Here is an 18,767-nt window from a genome sequence, read left to right as displayed (position 1 = left end):
GTTAGAAAATCGACCACAACATATTATTTCTCTGCCAGTTAATAGATTCTTTATGTATAATACACATTTCTCATTAGGCCTTATCAAGATAATCAAGAGCTAATTTAAGGCTACTCAAAAATAGTTGACAGTTGTACTGCTGTCCAAAAATGAAAATCATTCTTACTCTAAGCCTTTATGGTTTATTCTTGTTACTATAAAAATTGTTAGTTGTTTGTGACTTTTATAAAGCCATCAACCTGTTTTGGCACCATTATTATGTATTTGGGATCTTTTCTAATACAAGACTGGCATACCACTTTTTTCCTTTTTTTCAGAATTAGCAAGAAACACTTTGTAAAGGTATTTGGTATTAACGTTCTCATATTCTCTCACAACATTTAATTTTTAGTAGATTTCAGATTAATTAGAAGTTCATTAATCTAGTCTATAATGTATGCCCTGGAAAATAATTCTTAAGTAAGACATGAATAAGGCAAAAATCAGTTGCCTGAAATTAATATGAGAGTATTTTGCTATTAAATTAGATTCTTTTGAGTATTTTTCTATTTTTTCTGCCTTGTGCTGAATTTTCTTTTTTTTTTTTTTTTTGACATTTTCTATGAGTGATTTGCAATTGCTATAGAAATATTTAAATTTAAAGTATTGTTGGTCTATTCTGGAAAAGTTTTTTGCACTTTATTGATTCAATGACTTCTGGCACTGTTTGTTAGAAAGGAATACTTCTAGGGAGTACATATTCACAGAAACAAGACTGAGTCTTAAATATCCTGGGAAGACAATATTCTGACAAGAGAAACAAGGTCTTCCACAAGTGGTAAGTTGATAAAATAAATAGTTATATAAGACAATAATTTCAAAATCTGTTTTCTATTAGTTATTGAATAATATTTAATTGTTTTCCAAATATTATGTGTTCTCATTGAAGATATAGAGGGACCTGGTGTTAGTCTCACTTCCTAAATAGTCATGATTAATATAAAAAAAACATATCTAAGGCTACTGCAAAGAAGGGAGACTGTTGTTAAATTCTGGTGCAAGGTACAAGGTACAAGGACGGGAAAAACTATGGCATCTGAATGGTTATTCTTACTGGCACTGTAAGGTAACTCTACCTTATAAAATCCAAATTGTATTATCTTAATGGGACTGTTGGAAAAGATAACAGAAATTTAGTACATTAGAGCAAAGGCTGAAGTTATAAATGAAACCATAGTTTACTCTTTAGCTCACAAAAGACAAATCATGCCACTGCTGCTGTTTGATGAAGTTTGCTGTGCACTCAGAAAAGTAAAACCAAAGAAACAAATTCCACTTGGTGGAATTCCATTGGTGTCACCCGCATATATCTGTTGAAAACAAAACCAGCTACCATGTTCTGAAATTAATTTGTACAGAAAAGAAACGCTCCTATCAAAGTGCCAGATCTACGCTTTACTTAAAAAAAGTCAGTCAAAGAGTAGTGTTTCAATGAGTTTGTGAAAAAAGTAAAAACTTGCATTCATCCTAGTTTCTAATACAACTGAAAGAGTACACTAGGATGATCACAGTATTTTTGCTTATACTTTTTCATTGAAATATTGCCTGTTATCTTACAGTAAGTATAGTATGAATACTTATTCAAACATAGGAAACATGCTAAAGTGACAATGTGAAACAATAAGGTTTTCAAATATTGTAGAAGAACTGGACTTGTAAAGCTGTTTGAGTATTTATTATCACAATGAATTTCCATCAAACTGGCACATGCTCTGCTGTAAAACAAGCTGAAAATATATTTTGATTTCTAATTAAAAGGAACTCACTATAAAGTTAATTACAAGTATCTAGATATGAATCAGGACTTCCAGAAAATCTACTTCACACAAAATAGTTCAACTTGAATGTTTCTACTGATTTCTATTAGAAAGCTCTCTGCTAGTAACTACAAGGGTAAGGAAAATTGTTTTGTTCTTCCATCTATCACGGTGATAGTTGCATTTATTTAAATAATAATTTCCATGTTATTACAACATTTTGTTTTCCTAAAACCAAGATTCAAAAATGAACATAGTATAGTATATTTGTTTCTGTAACCCTTCAAACATGGAATACTGACATTCACTTAGATACACTCCCTTGAAAGCAAGACAGCTCCAATAATATTTTTAAAAATGTCCTGAAACATCATCATCAATAGCATATCTCATAAACACAGCTTCATCCATGTCTCAAGGGCAGACTTACAGTGATACTTTCACCCCTTATAGACACAAACTGCTAGAAGCAAAATGCTAAAGGCCATATTGTCATCCTTCATCTCCTCCCTAGCATTCGTGTGCAGTCCAAATGCACCTCACAAAACTGCAGAAGCCATAGGGATTGTCTGAGTTCAAAGGAAACCACTGAAACAGTGACACAGTAAGACTGACACCTCAAACGAAAGATTTAAAGGAAAAAGAAAGGTGTGCAATTCCAGACAGCAGTCAAGCTTATCCTCACCTTAAGTTGCTGTCCATCATACTAAAAAAGGATGAGTCCCCCAGACAAAGACCAGCTGGAGAGTAATCATACTTTACACTTCTCTAGTGCCTTTATGTGATGACCTCAAACAAACATACTTGACAAACATTAGTTCATTTCACCTCAGAATACCTTCTCCTGCTGGCTAAATATCACTATCATCTAAATAAGGGATAACTGAGTGTCAGCGCTGGTGGCCCAAGCTTTCAGTTAACAGTAAATCGGTCTCCTTGCTATGCACCAGTGGTAGAAAATGCATATGGTAGAAAATGCATATTCCAAAGGTTTCTCAGAGCTTGGTCTACTATACCAATAAGAGCTCAGGCAAAGCCAGATCCTGTGGAAAGTGCAACACCAAATATCTCCAGTTTTTATTATCTCTGTGAGCAGCTTGGCTCCAGTCTCTGCTTCTAGTTTATTCTTCATTTTTGTACATGGCACCATGACGAACAGAAGAAACTTTCTTACTACATCAGGGCCAGGCTTACTGTTTTTTAAAGAAGTACTGCACATGGGAGAATCTGGAAACCTAACCAGATTATAAATCTGTTTCAGTTTCTTATACTAAATATTGAGACAAAACAGAGATGACATGAAGATTACTGAATTACATTTTCTACTATGATTCTCTGTGATTGTATTTTTTTTTAAACTTTCCCTTCCTCTCTTTCTGCAGCAACCTAAAATCAAAGTTAGTGATTGGCTGACAGTGGAAATAATATGTCTGTACAAATCTGCAAATTGTCAGCTGTTGATCAATATTTCTAAACAAAGAAAACACCAAAGTTACCAAGGCTTGGACTGTAAGACAAAATCAGTGCAGCTTAAGACCACGGGAAGTATTTTTTTTCTTCTAGTCACTGCTTACATGTTTAGATTCATATCTCTTCCTACTAAACAATGCAATAATTATTTGGACTTTAAGTTAATATTTCAGAACAATTATAATGGTTTTAAGAACAGTTTCTGAGATAAGGAATATTTCTAAACATATGTGTAGTGTAAAAAGGGATATTCTAGTAAATTTCGATCTGTGGTCTTTTGGGGTAGCATATAAAATGAAACTTTTAATGTCAAGGTTAAAGGAGCCAAATTTGTAAAAATCCTATGAATGGACAATTTCGATGAATGGAACTAGTCATATATATATGGATTTTCAGTATCAGATTAATAGTTTACATTCTCATTCTCAGAAGAATTGTCAAAGACTTTTCTGTGGTAATTCAATAAATGCTTGAAACTATGACTTTTTATTTAAGGCAAACGTATTTGTTAGCTCTGAAATTACTCATACTGACAAAAAAAAGTATATTCCATGAATCACAGAAATTTCTGTATCACTGCCAGTAACATCTGATACATCATCTAATTAAAAAAATTAAAAGAAGTAGTATAAACCTAGGCATTTTATTGTACAATGTCAAAAATTTTAAACATTGGATATCTACTACCGAGTATAAATAAATACTAGATTGCAACTCTTTGTTGCGTTACTGACATGAGCCACGCCTGAATTAACAAAATAGGCTACAAAATTGGCTACAATTTGCATCATAATACAATTCCAGGATTACAAACACCACAAATAATATATAAGTAGAAAAATAATAATGTTTCATATGATATTGTAGGAGACCACAGTTTCATTTATTATCATTTTAATGCCTTTATATACTTCTCTAGTGATTGTCCAGCCTTGCTGTATAGTGTCTAATATACAGATCTGGAATAAGAGCTGCTAACAATTCTAGCTGTGCTCCTTAGACATAAAGTGAGAACTGCTCCTTGAACCAGTCAATCCTCTGCAGTTAAAAGGTATTTTACTCTGATGAACCTATCACAGACTCAAATTTTTAAATCAATAGTACAGGTACAAAAGAGTAAATGCCTAATACTATTGCAGGGTAAAGGTATGTCATTTATAACGACACAGGAATATGTATGCAATATCATGCCACATTTTGGTCCAATGCAAGCGATAGTTGGTCAAAATATATTCAATTTTACAAAAATGTTCATAAAATAAATTACAATTCCTTATAAACATTCTATGCTTAGTTACAAGAAAGTATTCTTTGTGACTTTAAAAGGTATTTCCACAAAAAGAAGACTAGGAAACAATCACCAACAGTCAGCCAAATACTAATGGATGCCATCAGAAATAACAATTTTTAAAAGTTACTTACGCCTGTCGGTCCCTGTACATCTTGTTAACTTTCTCCCACTGGAAATTAAGCTGAGTCAGCTTTTCTTGTATATTTGCTGCTTCTGTTGGTGTAGCACTTTCCAAAGCCAGTGTTTTCTTGCTGTGGATAATGTCTATATGACCCAGCAGTCTCCCCAGGCTATCTTTAATGCTCTGTAATATCAAGATTTTAAAAAAGAAAAACAAAACATTGTTTTTATAAATAAAAAAAATGTTCATAAGCAAAAGAAAAAGGGGGGAAATGCTAACAGTAGCTTTGACAATAATAACAGTTTTACAATAACCAGGTAATAGTGACTGAATGTCTGTCCTTTCTTTGAAGACTTAATAAACTATATCTGAGAAAGGTGATGGCTAGAGGGAAAGCAAAGTGCTATTGACTTCAGTCACTCATTAATTCCTCTATGCTAAAGTTACATCTGTTTTAACCTAATTTCTTAAGAAAGCAGAATAAAGTCCCATTTTACAGACTCATGTTTAAGTGTTCGTTAATTATTTTACTTTTATGCTTCTCTTTTATACTTGTTTCAGCAGATATTAAACAGATATCAATGTAACTGCATGAAAAAATAGTTTATCGGGTATCACTAGTTTTGCCTTTTGCTGGATATTCATGACTCAATATTTACCATTCTTCCAGTAGTGAGTTTTTTCTTGTTTTAGAGAAAGACAAAATACTTCACAGTACACCTACCTAACTGCACAATGCCATGTGTTGGAAGACCAAAAAGAAGAAAACCTGAATTTACTATGGACCTTTAACATTGTAGATCATAGATCATAGAATTGTTTTGGTTGGAAAGGACATTTAAGATCATCAAGTCCAACCGTTAAACTAGCACTGCCAAGTCCATCACTAAACCATGTCCCTAAGTACATCTACACATCTTTTAAATACCTCCAGGGATGGTGACACAACCACTTCCCTGGGCAGCCTGTTCCAATGTTTAATAACCCTTTCTGTGAAGAAATTTTTCCTGATATCCAATCTAAACTCCCCTGGCACAACTTGAGGCCATTTCCTCTCATCCTATGTGTGAAAGCATTTAAAACTCCATACGTTGTCAATGACCATTAATTACCCATTTATCAATCCATTCAATTCCATGACTGACTTATACAGGTTTTATTTTTGCTCTATAAAGCAATACATAAATATGCTACTTATTTCTGTTCTGTGAACTAGGTGATGTTCAATCTCTCTCCTTCTACAAAATCTTTGAGAATCATTTGAATGACTGAATTTGTTAGAAAACCCAATGCTGAGGAAAGATATTGTCATAAACTGTGTGCTGACTTAAGGATAAATGCATTAAATTTAACAAAAAGTAATTAGCATAGACTTCCTCCTTGTGAATCAAGACTTATGTAATGAAATCCTCAAGCAGAGCACTTCCTATCACATTTCAGTCCACTATGCAAATAGGCATAATTTGGTATATCTCTGATTTCCTTGTTCTTTACCAGAAATATGACACAACTATTTTTTTGAATAAACCAAAACCCGTGAGTTACATAAGCTTACCTTACAGCCCCACATTATAAGTATCAAAAAGAGAGAAATAAATGCAGGTTTTGAAGGAAAAACATGCCTTTCATGCAACTGTTTTATACAGGTATCATTTCTTTACAGTCCTGGTAAAATATATCATATGTAGCATTACCAGAGAGAAAACTCAAGCAAAATGAATGGTTCTGAAATGCACTTAATTATTTGCATTTCCATTTCTTGTAGGTGTCCTCTTCCAGCCTCAGTGTGACAAGGGACATGATACTTGTGCTGTTCTGGGGATTTTATTTTTCTCTCTGTGGTATTGTGTTTGGAAGGAAAATGCTCTCTCTTCCAGACTAGTCAAGACATCAACATAAAGCATGAACCTGTCACAATTGCTGATTTCCTTCAGCCAAACAAAAAAAACATTCTTCAGTGAAGTGAAGTCCATTCTTTTGAAAAGCTATGGCCATGGTTCCTTACAATGGTGAACTTTGCATTATAACTCTTGCTGCCTGAATAAAATGCAGTCAGCCATGAAAGAATTAAAATGTTCTAGATTGATGACTGCATCAATTTGTTTTTATCTAAGGTTAGTCTTTCTTTCCCTAAAGCTTTTAAAGTTAAGATTTCCTCCTTTTCTCTAATGAAAGTTTAACAACTATGATAATTTGTGCATTTGAAACAATGATTTGGATGATGCAAACAAAGCTCACAAAAATCTGTACCAAACTAGACAAAGGATCTGATATACCACTGAGCCACTAAAAGCCTCATAATCCTTGAGATAGTTATATTCAAATAGCAGTTTAAAAATAAATGTCTACCTACTCCATTCAGTGTCGTAATATTTAGCCATTTCTTACCAGTCCTGCTTTTTAATGAGTTCTTAATACAGGCATGCAAATGTCTCACTGAAACCGCTGTACAAAGGAATATTTTCCAGATAAAAATCTACAGTCATATTCAGCTTTTACCATAAAATCATAGAATGGTTTGGGTTGAAAGGGAACTTCAATGACCACCTAGTCCAACCCCTGCTATGGGCAGAGACATCTTTCACTAGATCAGATTGCTCAAAGTCCTGTCCAACCTGACCTTGAACACTTCCAATGATGGGGCATCCACAACTTCTGTGGGCAACCTTTCTCCAATGATTTCTTCAAACTCCCTGAATTTCCAGTACCACTACCTGTAACTCTTCTACTGTGTTTCCATCCCTTATTTCTGCTGAAATACATGAGCCCCAGAATGAATACTGAGAACTTGTAGCTGAGAACTTATCAGACCAACTGATCAAAGACTCTTAGTCTTGTTTAACACAAAAACATTCTTCAGTTGTTGCACACAACTCTGCAGCAACTTTGTTCCAGAGATAAGGCAGAATGCTGATTTGGCAGAGTTATGAGAAGAACAAATTGCTAGTTTGTATGTGAGAAGCTCTTTCACAGCTTTTTCAAGCACTTTTGAAAGGAGGCAAGTATCAAAAAATGTTGTGTTAGTTTGCAGTAAGCAGAAAAATAACGAGTGGTAGAAAGCCAAAGAAAATTGAAATTGCCCTCTAACACTGTCACAGTCTAGTTAAACCTTGTAGCTAGAATCTGATGGTTCTATTTCACCGTGCATAAAAAGAATCAGATTTGCCTTTCCTTCATTTGTGAAGAGCAGGCATCAAATTTGAAGTAATACAGGAGATATTTTGGAGGTTATAATGTACCAGAAATGGAAGAAAAAAGACCATAAACATGAGTGGACTCTTCCTCAATCTGTTGCCATTCTTGTCATGGCAAATGAATCTATCCAAAGAGACCTGCAGCCTCTCTCATGTGGAGTCAGACATGGGAAGTCAGCACTGAACATTTGTATTTTATTTCTCCACATGTGGCTAGGAGCAAGAATGCTGTAGTTATTTAGGTGCAACAGAATTCCAGTCTACACACACGTTATCCAATGGAGTTACTGCTGTACTAAGCATTGATAAGCACAATATTCCATCACATTGTTTTGCCTTCCCTGCACCTCCATTAAAAATCATGTCTGATATATATCTTGTGTTTGGTAATACCAATGAAAAGTAGAATTGTCTTTTACTAGTTTCTGCCAGAGAGAGAAACACAGCTAGACAATTCAATTTTGGAAAAAAAAAAAAGTATGATAAAATATGTTTTCATCTATTTTAACTACAACTAGTTAAAAAAGGATAACTTTCCTTGTTCAGTGCCCTTCTGCTCACCTAATTTGAAGGGCAAGCATCTCATTTACATGCCAACACATTTCAAAAAGGATGAAATAGAGGTGCACTCCTGCAAACTTGCGCTCATTTGAATAATCTCAACAATATAAGCTGAAGTCCAGAGAACATTCTTGTGACAGTGTCTTTTACAGCTAGGAAAAAAGATCCTTTTTGTAATAGTTTGTTGCTTTTCCTTGCAATATTTTAAAGGCAACAAAATTTCAAATAATACATTTTTAAAAGACACTTATGATCTACTATCTTAAAAGCAAGCTCATAGAACACTTCCAGGGAGGGAGCATCCACAACTTCTCTGGGCAACTTGTTCCAGTGTCTCACCACCCTCACAGGAAAGAATTTCTTCCTAACATCTAATCTAAATCTACCCTCTTTCAGATTAAAACCATTCCCCCTCGTCCTATCACTACATGCCCTTGTAAAAAGTCCCTCTCCCACTTTCCTGTATGCCCCCTTCAGGTACTGGAAGGCTGCAGAGATGTGTGGAGCTAATAAGCACAAGCTTTTAATCTTAGAAAGCGGTCATATATCCAACAGTCTTCATGGACACTTCGAACTAAACTGAAGGTCTTCCCAGACTGTGAGTAGGAAGGCCTTCTCTCTCTCCTCCATTTCTTTAAGTTCTGTATTCTAATAAGTGTCTTCTGTGTATGTCAACTTGACTTCTAACTCTGCAACTCCTCATTTTTCTTAAACAAACTTTTAAAGTATCTATATAAAATACTTACCAATTCCTCTTTATACAGCATTTATAAATTCTTCTGATTCTACTGATGGATTTTTTTTTAAACACATCACCCAAACCATCTCATATCTAGATAATATGTTCTACAATTCTATTGCAATGAACTTGATTTAAAATCAGTATTTTAGGACCATGGGTATAACAGGGTGTACCGATATATTATTGGTAGTACTAATACGAAGTGACAGGGAGATACTGATAATTATCCAAATAATTTTCTCCTCCAAATTACTTGAGAAGTATTTTAAGAAAAACAAGCACTTAAGACAAAATCTGAATGCCCCCTAAGTGACAAAATGTTGTTGTCATTTTGTAACCAAATAAGGTTATTACACTATATTTACTATTTTGTAAAATATAGGAATCAAAGTCCTTGTAAAAATGTGACAGCAATGCTTTGAAATAATTGCATACAAAACCCTCCACACAAAAAGAAAGAAAAAAGTACTCTGGGTTCCTAAAGCTCTAGGGCTGCAAATACTGTAATATGTTATTCTTTGCCAAAAAAAAAAAAGGAAAAAGAACATTCCATAAAGCCCCTTATGAATAGTGATTTGAACCCATAGATCCTGAGAAATGTGACTTACATTCAGCACACTAAAGGAAATACTTATAAATAAAATGAGAATGGTAGACTTCTTATCTCTGGGCTGATTCACAATAAAGAACATGTTTCCTCCCTTGTCAGCAATCTATCATCTAAAGTGAAAGCTGGATGGGTCTATGTCATTACTCAATAAAACTCATTTGACTTTGCCAGCATAACATCTCACACTCAGTGTTCCTTACTCAGGTCTGTCTAATCCTTGGTTTTATACACTCAGGCCGTGGGTGATTAAGTTATTCAATGTTATTAATCTGAATATAAGAAATATCAGGGGATAAAAACATTAAATGCCTTGAAATCTTCCAACATTATATCCTTTGAATATAAAAGACAGCATCTTCACAAAACCTCATCTATGACTAAAATTTTGCTTCTTTAAAGAACAGGGGTAAATGTACATACATTGAAATCATATGGCTTTTTTAACCACATAAATTAATTTTCTAAACATTAAAAATAAATTAAATATATCTATGCACTTTAGAATTGATAAGTGGCATATCCCTAAACGTTTAGAACTCATGGCCGACAGACAGGCATATAATTGCCCATGTATATGTCAGATTTTTGCTTTTGTTTAGAGCACAGCTGCTACAGACAAAGAAAGGTAATACAGCTAGCCTTCTCTAAATGAAATCCACAACTGGATGGCATAAGAGTGTCCAAGAAAAAAAAAAAAACAGAGGTCATGTATATATGTGTATGCACAAATCCACGTATCTCACACACATATCTCTGTCTTTCATGTTGAAGAGAATAGCTTTTCAAGCAGTTACCAACAATGCCTTGGGAGATTTTGTAACATGGTTAACAGAAGCGCACAAATCTTTAATTTTTAAGAAAAAATGATAATAGAAAATCATTAGCAGCTGAAGTGACAGTAGCCTTTGGGGAATGATCGATATCACTGCTCTTGAAAAAAGAAATCTGAGTACTAGAGACTCGAACACCAATTCATTTTCACTACCTGGAATTTGTCTTTATCTGCCAGGGAAACACAACTTTCTGTAAAAATTCAGTTCTTTGGCTATTTGTGTACAAATCAGCCACCAAGCACTGCGCTACTGACAGATCTAGTTGGAGAGTGCATTTGATTACACTCACTTCTAAGTTATGTTTAATTGAGTTTTACTGAGCTGCAGCAGAAAACCACTCTGAATACCACGTTAGGGGGTGTTTCTTGATAAGAATCAATACATGCCAAATATGGATTCCAATGTGCAAATTTCAAAATATACTTTTGGCAATCCAAACATATCTAGAATGATGCTTTTGAATTATATCAATAGCAAATTTGTTACAGTATTTCAAGCTTTTCGTACTAACACGAAAACCAGCAACAGCACTGTTGTTACTGATCATGAATGGCTGGAAAAATACCCCCAATTACTTATAATTTTAAAATCTGTATAGAACTATGAGTTACAATATCTAGTATGGGAGTTATTGGTTTAATAAACCATTTTGAAAGGGGATTCTGGCTGCCAGAATCACAGATGTGTAATGTTTACAGTAAGTTCTCTGTATCCTGAAATAAGACACAGCAGAAAACTGTGCAAAAAACGTACTCTATGTGTCAGTAGATAAAAGAATTACCAAATAAAGGGAAAGAAAAGAGAAAAAAAAAATATCCAGAGCATGAAAATACCTACATTTTAAAAAGCAACAGCAAACAATCCAATTTTTAATTAACTAAATAAAGAGCCTATTGGAAATACATGAGAAGATGAACTAGAAAAAGAACTAATAATAATAGAGCGATTATACAAGAAGCTGCGTATATAAGAAATCTCTTTCTCAAAGAGACAGATGGCTTTCCATATTAAAACTATTACATCATTGAAAAATATTATAGCTAAATGTATAATTATATTGTACAATACAATGTTCCTGATAAAACTAAGATGATTAAAGTAAGAGAAAGAAAAAAATGACAGATATTTATGAGCACTCCTACAGGTTTGCATCACTAATTACATAAAGGAAGTAGCCTCAGAAAATAAGTTTTGAATTCACAGATAATATAACTAAGTAATGACCAAGCACACTATGTCATGACTATGACAGCAATTCTTAATGTGAAATTCTACTAACCACTTTCTCACACATGGCTATAAATGCAAATTAGACTTCCTAAATTCCAGGTAGAATGTTTCATTTCAGCACAGTTATTTTTGCTATGTGTTAGCAAACAGAAATACACCTTAGTTTTAATTCTTAAGTTAATAAAGGTATTTATTTCAGTGTGTTAATCTCCCATTAAATAATCTGGAGCTTGAACAAGACAAGTAGTTTGCATGAGATAATCACTACACGGGAAAAGTTTGGCTTAGTATGAGCAATATAATTTGATTTTCTAAAACCAGATTAAGTTGAATGTATGCAAATTTGTACATTCATTTAACTTTCAGGAAGCATTTGGAACATATATTACAAGTAAGGATAACTAGCTAAATTCTGAAGGCATTTTATCCCTACACGTGATCACATAATGAAATGCATTGTAATTACAACCAATTCTATATGAGCAACTCAAAGTTTACGAACTCCATCAATATGAACATCGTCAATAGCAGACAGATGTATCATAAAGTTTGTGCTCATAACAAAATTTGTCCTATTTTGAGAGTATATCATTAAGCTCAATTTCCTAACCCTTCAATCTATGAACTGTGATTTTCCACACAATCAACTGGAATTTCATCTTTGACAGTACTGTAATATTTAAATTGTTTGTTAAATACTGTAAGTACAGTGATGAACAAAAACAGAGGTACTGTATGTCCTAATACTTAGAACAGCTTGTAATAAGATAATGGAAACATTGCAATTGCTGACTTTATGAGATAAAGAGACAGACCTGGTTTCCCTATCTGATTTTTCCACTCCCTAAAACTTGAAATGAAGAGAACAACATTCCTATGAGCTGGTTTCAGCAGATTTACTAAATGTGCCCATAAAACCATTATAATTTACTAAATGTTTGAAGTGATCAGATTTTTTTTTTAAAAAAAATCATATTTTACATTCCTTTGATATCAAAATTCAGTGCTAGAATTATCTACAACAGTTAATAAAAGCAATTTTTAATTTGTATTTCATATTTATCCTATTGGATAATGAGCAATCAGGTTTAAATTTTACTATACATATATATACACACACACACTTTGGAGAAAAATGTTCAAAGCAGTTACCACTGAAAGAGTCTTGTAAATAAACTTCTTTTTCATTTTAAGGATTAATTAAAATGGATTCTTTCTGAATGGGAGTGAAAAAAAAAATCACAAATTCAGTTTTAAAACACAGAGTTATTCATGACAGTTCTGTAATTTGATTCATCCAAATCTGTCAGGGATAAAAATCAACCACAATTTAATTTCAAACCTTTCCCACCAGCTGCTGAACAATTTATGCACTACTTTTCTATTTTTACTGCAGGATAATGACAATGATGAATGCTTTTCCTTGGAAATAAATATTCATTAAGCAGGTTCAGATCAAAACTATACCCTTCCAAAAGCCCACAAATGTGTAAGATCCATTTGCTGCTTCTAAGAGATTTATTTGGGAGGAAGATGGAACTGTGCCCACAAATGCATCTCATAACAATTTAATAGTTCAGTTAAATTAAACCTATGGCAATACTTACTTGTAACCTCAGTAATCAATATTATTAAAGTTGGTGTCAACTCCAATAATACCAAATATATGTGGGTGAACCACAGATTAGTTATGGATATAAATCACATAAAGATAGCCCAAATGTAAAGCATTAAGAAACACTAAAAGGAAGTCAACTGCCAGTAAACTGGTTGAGGTAGGTCATTGTTTTTCCATCCAATCTAGTAATGAACATAAGTTCGTAGACAAGGACCAAGTGGTAGCTCATTAGCCATGATTTACATGGTCTATGACTTTTTTTGTGCAGAAGAATCATTCTTTCAAAAGGCATTGTTTAAAATGAAGAATGACAATAACGTTGGCATGTTGTGTGCTTCAATACTCAGAACTACTTTAATCTACTGCTACTAAATCAGAAGTGGTAAAAGGAATGGCCTACTGTTATTTCACACAGTCCTATTGTCAATTATATGCTTCCTTTGCTCCAGTACTTCACTGTTATGCTTCACTACACATACTATACTGCCTTGATATGAAACTGAAAACACCCTAATTTTCAAGATCTAACAAAGAATACCTATATGTGTGTGTGTGCATGTATATACAGATGCCTAAAATGTATAAAAACTATGCATGTATAAGAATTATAAATAGATGTGATTTTATAGAAGCTAATGACAGCATATGGATGTGGTTTTGTTACATTTCCTCTGTTGTGGAAAGAGATAAATGGGTTCCTACAGAGGACAATTCAGAGCACCTAGCCAGAGCCCCTGCCCTAATTCTCCCTCTAAGCTTCTTTCTTATAGCTGACTGTAGGCGAAATCCAGAATTTCTAGGCAAATGTTTCCTTTTGTTAAAACCTTTCCTTCTCCAAAATAATCACAGAAAAATGGAAATGTGGCCTTCTTTTCATGCTGGATGACAATTTGAAATTGGTCTAATTATATACATCACTTAAGCATGAATGTTTACAAGGCTTTCCTCAAACAAACATTATTTTGCAAAAGCTCATAACTCATTCATCTACTTAGACCTACAACTTTAATCTTATTCTCTTCTTATGTCGATTCTGTGTTGGAAAAATTCCATCAATTTTCAAAGGATTTCACTGTTGCAAGCGATGAAGAAACCAGACAGTAATATCTAAAGTCATATCAACAATACTGAATTAGCTTTTCCTTAACTACATTATCTACCTACTGGACAATATTTTCTGTTTAGTTAATTAAACTGTAATAATTGCATAGAGTACAGCCCCAATCAGACTTCAAGATTCTTTGGTCTAGCATGGAATGGAACAGCTAAATTTTACTTGGTTTTGTTGCTGTTTTAATAAAAAATATTTTTAAATCAAGCTGTAAAATAAAGCTTCCAAGATTGGGTGTGGATAGGGTTACTTACTAATTACTTAAAATTACAAACATGAAAACAAAACGTTAACCACAAATTCATAACTTTAAATACATAACTGCCCCTCTCCATCCTTTCTCTCCCTTTCAAGTATGTACTTTGCAGATATCTTAATGCTCTTTTCTTCCAAATACAGGTAGAAACAAAAATAAATGAACCCTTCAGCGTTCTTATATTTTGTACCAATGTGCCTTCATATATAAACATCCACACATGCACACATCACAGACAGGGGCTAAGCACTTATAAAACAGGTGTCTCTGAGAGTGAGTGCAGGCTGCCAATATACAGAAGCCTAAAAATAACGGAAACTTATCGTTGTAAGAAAAGCTTTCTATCTTACCTTGAGACACTCTTCTTGTTTGAAGAGATCCTCACAATCCTTGGCCTGCAGAATAGGAGAATTAAGGCGCTCTTCTACTTCAGACAAGGCTTGCAGAAGGTGAAGGATTTCTGCCAGGTATGTAGAAGGCACATGAGTAGTTTCCACAGTCATGGTTTCAGTCACCACAAAAGCTGTATCTTCAGGAACTGTTTGCTAGTATAGATATACAACAGAATGCTTTGTTTAGTTTCTTAGCACTAAGCAAACTTATAACAATGCAATTTCCAGTTCACAACCTAGAAACAATTAAAAATAATTTCTAAGGACAAATTCAGGAAATATTTGAGGTTTCTGACATAAATCACTTCACCCTGTTTGAAATGGCAGGTATTAAAATTAATCCATGCAAAAATGTACAAACTTTTCTTCTCCTACTCTCCAAAGAACTTAAGATAGGAAATGCAAGAGTACTCTGAGATTACGGTACTACAGAAATTTTAGTGCTAGCTCCTTCATTTTAAATCATCACACCTCTTTAAGAATCTGTCCTTCATTATACAAATTCCATGCATGCCAGGCCTAAAATAGTAAATCATTTCAAGGTGTCAAGTAAAATAATGACTTGTGTAATAGACACAATTTCTTAAATAACATGCAACAGAAAACAACTAGGTCAACTCAGCACTTTCAACACTATACAGAAACCTTTCTCTTTAAACTAGAAAGTACAATTTGGAATTTTGTGATTTGAAAGGTTTTTAATGCATTCATATTTCTAAAAGAAACCCCAGCAACAGACCTCTTCAGGAAATTAAGATTTTTTTTTTTTAATCTGGAAAAATATGAAATAGACAACCTATTCTGAAAGCACATGCATACAGCAAATGGAAAGAAATCCCAGAATGTTTTGGTTCCAAGAAAATAAATAGCTGATCTATGGCATTTGGAAAGATACTGACATACAAGGTGACAAAATAATGACTGTTTATACAAATCTCTACATTTCTGATTTGATGTGTGTATGAATCATAGATAAAAAATAATACCAAAAGTGTGCTTTGGAGCAGGGAGAACTGTGATTGCTTCTTTTGACTAAACTCCAAATACATGATCACTTGCATCTCCATTAGAAAAGGCAAAATTTAAAAGATATAAATGATTTGTGATTTCATAAGCATAAGTTATTATTTATTTGTTTTGCCACATAGGATTCCTAGTGTGGGACCAAGATCCATTGCGCATGATGTCTGTCTTCTCAAAAATACAAACTTTACTTCATGAGGACCTCAAAGAACTTTTACAAGCAACTGCTGGTAAACTTTCTTTCAAAAATCATATTATTTAGATGCTCCAGTCCTAATACAGATAATAATGGATTTTGGAGCCTATATGTGAAAGACAATGGATCAACCGTCCTGAAGAAAACAGTATCATTATTTAGCTACATAGTATGTAAAAGAAAACAAATATAAACACTATCTTCCCCATACTACCTCAGCAAGGTGTCTCATTTTAATTTATCTGTTTGCCCTGTCCATGCTTTCGTGACATGTTTCTCTCCTCAGTTACTGGGCTGAGTCATCTCGTTCTTCAGTTTTCTTTGGAGTCTTAAAATATGCATATACTCACTCTAGAAGATGTATGCATATCACATATAAAGCCCATAAAGTTATCTGTAGACTTGTGTTATTCTGCTGCATTTCTTATGCAAATTTAATTGTTTTGCTTATGCTTTTCTCACTAAATGACTTTCTCAGTACACCTGCTAACACTGAAACCTCTCTAATGACCATATCACTGCTATCATTTTTATTGTTTATAATAAATTGCTTAAAAAAAAGTGTTTGCCCCCCACATGTTTCATGAATCACACACTCTGCAAAAATAACCGTTTACCCCAGTAAACCTAAAGAAAAACCTGTCCTAGCTGATTAGAAAATGGGAGATTCCCAACAGGCGACTGAGGCTTGCAGCAATATATTTTCATTCCTCAAGACTACACTGTGACACTTCTACATAAAGCAAAGAACTTCAGACCCACATGAGGAACATTTTAACTATAATTGCATTTTTGTTTTTGACTGAGAAAAAAGAATATTTATATTCACAGTAATGAAAAGAGCATGCTAATTGTGTAAGCTTATTCTTTCAAAATGAGGTCACGTAAATATGTAGAGTGACACACAAAATATAACTAGTTTCTATAGTTGTATTAGTTTAATATATTTTTTTCAACTCAAATTTAGGCTAACAAACAACTACATACACATACATGTACACACATACGTGTATACACGTGCACATAAATTAAAATCTGTGCCTTCTTTCTCTGAGTTATTCCTGAAACCAGAAAAAAAATCAAGCAGAAATCTGACGTGTGGGCACTTCACAGATATCATGCTCAATTATTTATAGTAGTGCCAAAACTGGGTATTTTTCAATCACTGCTACAAAGAACTCATATAAAAGCACTCTTCAAGGCAAAATTAATTAAAATCTGAAGACTGAACATACAAGGACTGAACCTTGTATGACAGATATGGTTTAGTAATCCCTCAAAGTACATGTAATATTTATGTCCCATTAATGTTAATGAGATGTACACAACCATATATTCATACCATCCTTTACAGAAAACTTTGCATTTTTATTTCTCACAGCTAGATGATTATTCATATAGTTCTACAGGAAACATGACTCAGGAGATTTCTAGTTCAAGCAAATCATTAAAGTTTATATTTTTAGTTGAACTGGAAAGTACTATGACCAGATAAATAAATGGATTTATATTTGAAAGTAGAGGCCTACCAGAACCTGCCCTCATATTTGGCAACATTATTTCATACATTATTCTAAGAAAAGAGTAACAATCCAAATTAATTAGTTTCTGAATACTATTTAAATAAAAGAGTTGGAAATTTGATACAACTTTAGAAATCAAGGATTAAATTTCATTGTCTTTAGTGCATTTTTCAATAGGTCACCAGTGTGTGTTTCCTTCTATGTTTCCCTTATTGACAGCAGTATAACAGAACCCAAGGCAGAAGTTGGCATCTTGTACTAAGGAATGGAGGGTAGGCATATCCAGAACTGAGAATTTTAATCAGCAAAGAAAGGGAAAAATTTTTGGCTTGTCCTTATGTTTGCTGGAATTGCCTTACTGTAGAAGACACAATGGGCAGATCCTTCCCTATATTCTGGACAAGCATCTTTACTAGAAATGCACAGCTGAAACTGAATCATATACTAATACTGTAATGAGAAAAAACTTTAAATAAAAGGAGATTGTAGCAGCTGGGAACCGTTACTATTAAAAGTAATATTAATTCAATAAAGATGTATGACATTGTTAATGTCAAAATGGTTCATCAGAAGGAAGGTAGGTTAACATTTTATAAGGATTAAAAATAAGTAAGAAAATGTAAATTAAAGTTTTAGATAATTGTTTAAGAATGGTTTGGAACAAGTTGAATCTGACAAAGTGGTAGAATAGATTAGATAGTTACTTGAAAATACTCAAAACCAAATAATATTTAAAATTAATACATAATACAAATAAACTGTTAAGAATAATGGGGAAATTCTGGTGTAAATGTAATATT

General features: G+C 33.4%; 1 protein-coding gene across 1 annotated transcript in view; it reads right to left on the bottom strand.

Annotated features, from left to right (window-relative positions):
- The window catches only part of DMD (dystrophin), a 1,374,504-nt gene that overhangs the window by 705,606 nt on the left and 650,131 nt on the right, over window positions 1–18,767 (bottom strand). The window contains 2 exon segments of the mRNA XM_068422827.1: window positions 4,689–4,861; window positions 15,184–15,378. Of these exon segments, the coding sequence (XP_068278928.1) occupies window positions 4,689–4,861; window positions 15,184–15,378 (368 nt within the window).

The sequence above is a fragment of the Nyctibius grandis genome, chromosome 2 (assembly GCF_013368605.1).
Source record: "Nyctibius grandis isolate bNycGra1 chromosome 2, bNycGra1.pri, whole genome shotgun sequence".
In the NCBI taxonomy this organism is placed as follows: Eukaryota; Metazoa; Chordata; class Aves; order Nyctibiiformes; family Nyctibiidae; genus Nyctibius; species Nyctibius grandis.
Note: the sequence above shows the minus strand (reverse complement) of the source record. Positions and strands in the feature narration are given on the sequence as shown.